At 27.1% G+C, this 6,301-nt stretch overlaps 1 protein-coding gene across 3 annotated transcripts in view; it reads right to left on the reverse strand.

The window, feature by feature from the left end:
* Positions 1-1,119: 1,119 nt before the first annotated feature.
* The window catches only part of LOC106678132 (PHD finger protein 20), a gene marked incomplete at its 3' end in the record, with an annotated part of 22,746 nt that continues 17,564 nt past the window's right edge, over positions 1,120-6,301 (reverse strand). For 2 of the 3 annotated variants that reach the window (XM_067045881.1, XM_067045880.1), the window contains 9 exon segments: positions 1,120-1,254; positions 1,340-1,452; positions 2,530-2,667; positions 2,785-2,951; positions 3,032-3,168; positions 3,853-3,963; positions 4,148-4,257; positions 5,271-5,389; positions 5,478-5,559. In XM_067045881.1, the coding sequence (XP_066901982.1) occupies positions 1,120-1,254; positions 1,340-1,452; positions 2,530-2,667; positions 2,785-2,951; positions 3,032-3,168; positions 3,853-3,963; positions 4,148-4,257; positions 5,271-5,389; positions 5,478-5,559 (1,112 nt within the window). 3 annotated transcript variants of the gene reach the window in all.

Consider the following 6,301-nt stretch of genomic DNA (forward strand, 5'->3'; position numbering starts at 1 on the left):
TGGCTGCAAGTGTGGATTAATATCTGTCAATGGATTATAATATAAAAATGTTTGGAAAAAAGGATGGTAAAACGTTAACCACCTCAACAGCCATAACCCTAATACGCCAGATTTTTCAATTCAAAATATATTTGAATTGAAAGGCAAATTAAATTCAATTATTTTTTAGGTTTATTGCCAATAAGATCTAAAGTAACAGGTAGCTGAAATATCATAATAAACTATTTTAGAGTATATATATGTATATATAGTTGACCGTAAAAATTTATATATAAGAAGATGGTCAGGGTTGTGGTCAAAAGAGAAACAAAAATAATTTACAACTATTTTTGTTTCTCTTTTGACTAGAACCCTGACCATCTTCTTATATATATTTTAGAGTACATTTAACAAACTATAACAGAATGATTTATCTTCAGTAATTCTTGAGATACAGTATTTCCAAAACCAATATATATTTTTCTTCCTTTCAAAAAAATATGATATATAAATAAAATAAATTTTTGTGAATATGTATATATATATATTTTTCTTCCTGGTCATTTTTGACATATGTGGAGGTTATCTACATGCGACCAACTTATTCTAACCATAGTGAGGGGTCAAGTTTTTCATTTTGTCGATTCAAACTGGTACCACCCGCAGACCTCAGATTGGTAAGACCTGCGCCTAACCACCAGAGTTACAGACAGCCTGAATTTATATTTCCTAATAACCTAAAACTTATATATTTAGAAAAAAAAATCATTATGAACTACTTTAAGGCCCATTCAAATGAGCTTCAAATTAAGTTCAAATGTAACTCTTATGTTCAATATTTTCTGAGTGAAATTTTTCAAACACAATATTTTTCCCCCAACAAGAAGAAATGACTCGTAGCATGTTGAAGATTAACAACTCTTCCAATCTTGGTAATGAAACCAAGATTTATACTAAATTAAATTACAAGAAGCTTTAATTTAAGAAGCTTCAATTTAAAAACAATTATTGTAAACCTCCCTTATGACTGTAATTCACATAATTTAGGTTTGTACCTTTTCTCCAGCAATATCCCTACCTGATCTTGTACAACTATAATAATAAATACTATTACAAAATACTAATAGAAAGTCAAATTACCAGCTATTTGAGCCTGTATTGATGTCAAACGATTTTCTAATTGCGAAAATGTGTTTTCAACATTTTCAAGAAGGCGAATACGGCACTCTTCTAAATCAATCGGAGCTTCTGGCTGAGGTCCAGAATGTTTTATTCCTGATAAGTAAAAATAATAATTTATATTATAGATTATACTGCATAGCAAAAGAAGCCTTTATTATGTAATAATAAATAATGTTACCAGTCGCATAATTATCTCCATTATTTGCGAAGTTTTCTCTCTTGAACTCACTTTTAATGTGAGCTTCATCCCAATTCTTAGCCCACAGATACAGCTTTGGATGATCTGATTGTCTGCAATGTTACATTATAAAATTAGTTTCAATAATCTGCAGATTGAAGTTTCTACGAGTATTTCAATCATTATGATAAAAAATTCAAAAAGTATAAATAAATGTATAATTACATAATAGCATGAAATTTATCTAAAACTAACTCTCAGACCTATTTAAGAACCCTAAAGCTATATATAAATATTGACACATTTAAAAATTGCCTACAAGCTCGTAATAAAATTTGTAAACTGAATATTTTAATTTTTTTTTGTGCAGTGAAATATCCAACTTATAAACTTCAGAGCTATGAGCAATAAGGCAATTTTCCTATATTTTAAAAATTTCCTGTCCGATTTTGAAAAAATAACTTGTATCCACTAGGCATCTTCACCCAGTATAAAACATATTTGACAAATTAAAGTTATTAATAAGATAGACAAATTTATATTTAAAAATAATGGTATAAAAAGAAGCCATATCTACTAGGTATTAATGATTAATATTTCTTCCTTAGTTATGTTGACAACATTTCTGGAACTTTCTCGATCATCAAGACACATCTTATTAATAGTAAAATATATTTTAATTCTTTTATAATGAATCATCTTGCAATATTAGAAATTAGAATGTTTATTGTTGTAATATTTTTTTGTTAAGTAAAGTATGCTTTTAATATATGAATGTTAAGTATAATGTTGATTAATAAATGAATGTTAAATGTAATTTTCATTAATATATTGTAGATAAAAAGCCAACAGAAAAAAATAATCAACTAATGCTTTCATAGAGTTGATTGGTTGTGTTTAGGCTTTTTTTAACTTAGGCTATTTTCAATTTTTTTTTCTTACTTCTTCACCAGCCATCTTATTAAAATTATTTCAAATTAAAAATACAACTCTATGGAAGTATCAATTGAATTTTTTTTTCATATGCCTTATATTGTATTTGCAAAATATTAATCGATATATACCTTTATGTTGTAAATATAAATATAGAAAGAAATATCAAACACAAAATGCTTAATAGATTTAAATAAATAATCTTCCATGGTTGAAGATGAGGTATTATTATGCCTATAAGTATAGTTCAGACTCACTCAGCTATATTTAATTTGGCTGACAAACTTCTTTCAACATTTTTTATTTCATGAATACTAGACGAAATTTCAAAGCATCGTTTCAGCATTGACTCTCTTTCTTTAATAGTTTCTTCATTACGAGCTCTATAACTAAACCTGTATAATGAAACTGTGTTTATTAATAATGATATATGAAAGGATGATAAAATAATAATAATAATAATGGTAAAAGCCTCATATTTAATATTAATTAAAATATATTTGAAGACTTACGAGGGTAGTTTTCCTTGTGTAAGATAATGTTGAGCATAAGAATATTTTTTGGAGCTCCTAACGCGGTAGGGATTTCTACAAATATTACAAATGTATCTTTCAGGAACGTCAGATTCGGTTTCAATTCCACTGCATAGACCATGTTGCCAGCACATGCATATATCACACTTCATAGAAAAGATTAGATAAGTATTAATTATATCAACAATAATGATAATAAAATAAAAGGTAAATAAATCAAAATTACTTGAATCATAAGGCCGTCTTCTTCTCTAAATCCACACGTGCAGTTGATTATTTCTTCAGATCGTAATCTCTCAATCACAATACCATCATCATTCACTTCAGTGTTTGGAGAAATTTTTTCCTCTTCAGTATAGGAATCTGGGAGATTAAAATAAAATTAATAAAGAGCTTTTAAATGTTTAAAATTAAGTTTATTATTAGTTGATATAAAAAAGAGATAAACTTAAAACTACTTGGTAGCTTACTAAGAGATAAACAAAATTAACTATATCAGGATCAATTTCAAAAACCTGTTAATAACAGTAAAAAAGATATGTAGTAAGAACGATTTGGAATTAGTGTCACAATACATTTTATTAACAATATGATATGACTATTAGCTATAAGTCATTAAAGTAATCATTATTATTATTATTATTAAAGATAAGTTGATTACCAATCCAGTAAGTGAAATATGCGTAATATTATATATTAATATACTCTAGTGCAGCATTAAAAAAATGTTTTCCATCATTTTGATACTATCCTACATCGGTCAAAAAATTAATCAGACAAAAATTCTTATCTCAGGAACTATTAGACATACAGTCATTTCTTAACGAAGTTAGTTAAATTCACAAAATAGTGATTCCTCATCTTGTGAAAAAAATAAAATAAAAAGGTTGTTTTTTGGAAGACTGATGTTAAAAAGCAGAAACTGGTATTAAAAAGTAATAACTACCCAACCTCTTGCATTTTGAAAGTCTTTAGTTTTCAGGACTAACATTAACACGCACACACACACACAAAAAAAAAAATGAAAATTTGTAAAAATCTCTTTACCATTGCTATCAGTGGTTATTTGTAATTTGTCGACAGACGATAATTTTTTCTTGGTAAATCTGAAAGTAGGAGACATTACTTGTTCAAATGAGTCATCATCACCTCTTCCACCTAGAAAAGGAAATCACTAGAATTAATAAATTTTATTGATTCTATTGTTATGAGTTAGAAATTGTTATCATGTCCACAATATGTGAGTTAAAAGTCATAAAAAAATAAAATAAATAAAACACAACAAACCTGAAAAACAAATCTATTCTTAGCATAAGTTCAGTTCAAAAAAATAAATCTATACCTGAATTCTTACCCCTTCGGAATCGGCTAGGTTTAAATATTCTAGAACCATTCTTCTTCTGCTCAAAGCAATCACCGTCACTTTCATTTTCATCTGAGTCTATATTCATTCTGAAGAGAGAAAAAAGAAATTAATGTCCATTTTTTTTTTTTTTCAGTTTGAACTAGACTTTTTACTTAATGTAGTACTTTAATAGACAATAAAAAAAAACTTTATAACAATAAAAAAAAAATGTTAAAACTAACATTTCTTGAAACTTTTTAGATGTTAGGAAAAAACATATCTGTCACTGAATTAACATATTTTCAGTTTTGGCACGTAAGAGGCGTAAGACATTTTAGTGAACTGAAACCTGTCAAATTATCAGAAAGAAGCTTCTTGGGCTAAAACATTGCTTTGTTAAAATTTACACTTGTGATCTTTTATAGGAGCCCTTCAAATATATATTGTGCAAGATAAACAAGACAATCTTGTTAATGAGTCCTATTGAGACCAATTTGGTAATACATTTGCTACAAATGAAGGAGTTTAAGGACTGTAACCTTAAACCCTGAATTAAAATCCACCAATTATAGCTGATTTAGGTCAGCAGACCGTATAAGCATATTTTTTCTAAAATAGTAATTTATTTTTATCACTAGTTATTTGTCTATAGAACCATATGTTTATTTTGTTGATATACATTAGTAATTTTATTGTAATCTCAAAATGTATAAATAAGTATAACAGTATCACAATATTCTTCTAATTATGAAGGAATGGCTAATGAAATGTAGAGCCAAAGATCACACTGATTGATATTATAATTCATGTAATGCTATGCAAAAAATATTTTACATGATGCCAATGTTTTTAATTATACATTTAATTAAAAAATTATACATTATATATTTAAAATATTATTAAATCATTATTCACTTTATAAAAGAATCTAAACAATAATTTATGTTTATTAATAATTAATATTCAACCTATAAATATACTTACAACTAGAAATGTTGGGAACTCCGCCCCTATTGAATTAATCATGACAATCAAACATTCAAGTGTTTTTTCATTAAAAAAATAAAAATAAATAAAAGATAAAAATCTCTAACAATAATAAAAAGTAAAAAAAAATTACTTAGCAGGTGTATCAGGTTGCCTAATTGGTAGAATGGTTTTGATTGTGGTTCTCCTTTCTTCCACAGTATTTTGCCTCTTCAAAGAAGGAATATCCACTCTTTCCTTATTTCGGGAGTTCTGAACAAGTATTAAATTAAAATAAAAAAATCTGAGTCTCATCAAAACTTATTAATCATGAAAAACTAATAAATAAGAATATACAAACCTGTAAGGAAGCAGAAGGCTGATCTGCAGGATCAATGCTGTTTGTATCAGTAACGGAACTGCTAGGGCTACCAGAAAATGATCTGTAAGAATTCAATTAATTAAATTAAGTTTTAATAAATCTTTAATATGCGACAGTAAATTGAATTGTAAGAGTCAAAAAATTATTTTTCAAAAGCTTAACTTTGAGAAAATCAACAGATCTTCAAATTTTAAAAACATACATAATAGAAGCTCGCAGTTTATTGAACCTTCATCCAGAAAAATTCTAAATCAAAAATCCTTTTCAACCCCTCTTAGACTATGCCCTATAAGCTCAATTTATCAGTTTACAGTGAAAACAAATAAAATGGATTGAAAGCCTACAAGGAGAATGTGTTCCCGTAAAGTAGTTTTAAAAGTTATATCTTCAACTGAAAGAGTTTCATATATATCATATAGCTCTTGTGAATGAATAAGTACTCTTCCTAATTTTAATTATTTCATTTTATATCATCAAAACAAGGAAGAGTATTTATTCACAAGATCTAATTAGTTTTAACATTGTTTATTTGATATAGTTAACTATCTCTCATTGTTAGTAGGGATGTGCTTGAGCTGTTATTCTGAACTGTTTGGCTAAAACTTAGCATTTTCATTTCCTACACCTCTATGTTAATACTTACTTGTATTAACGCTTTTTGAGTTAGTGATAAATAAAATTACGTTTCATCAAACACTTTTCCCTCCCTTTTCTCAGATATGAAATATATTTGAAAAATTAAATAAATTTAAGGAGCAGGCTTAGGTAATTTCATCACAAGCACTAAAGACGTAAGGCAGTTT

The sequence above is a fragment of the Halyomorpha halys genome, unplaced genomic scaffold (assembly GCF_000696795.3).
Source record: "Halyomorpha halys isolate HHAL.00 unplaced genomic scaffold, Hhal_1.1 Scaffold10.1, whole genome shotgun sequence".
In the NCBI taxonomy this organism is placed as follows: Eukaryota; Metazoa; Arthropoda; class Insecta; order Hemiptera; family Pentatomidae; genus Halyomorpha; species Halyomorpha halys.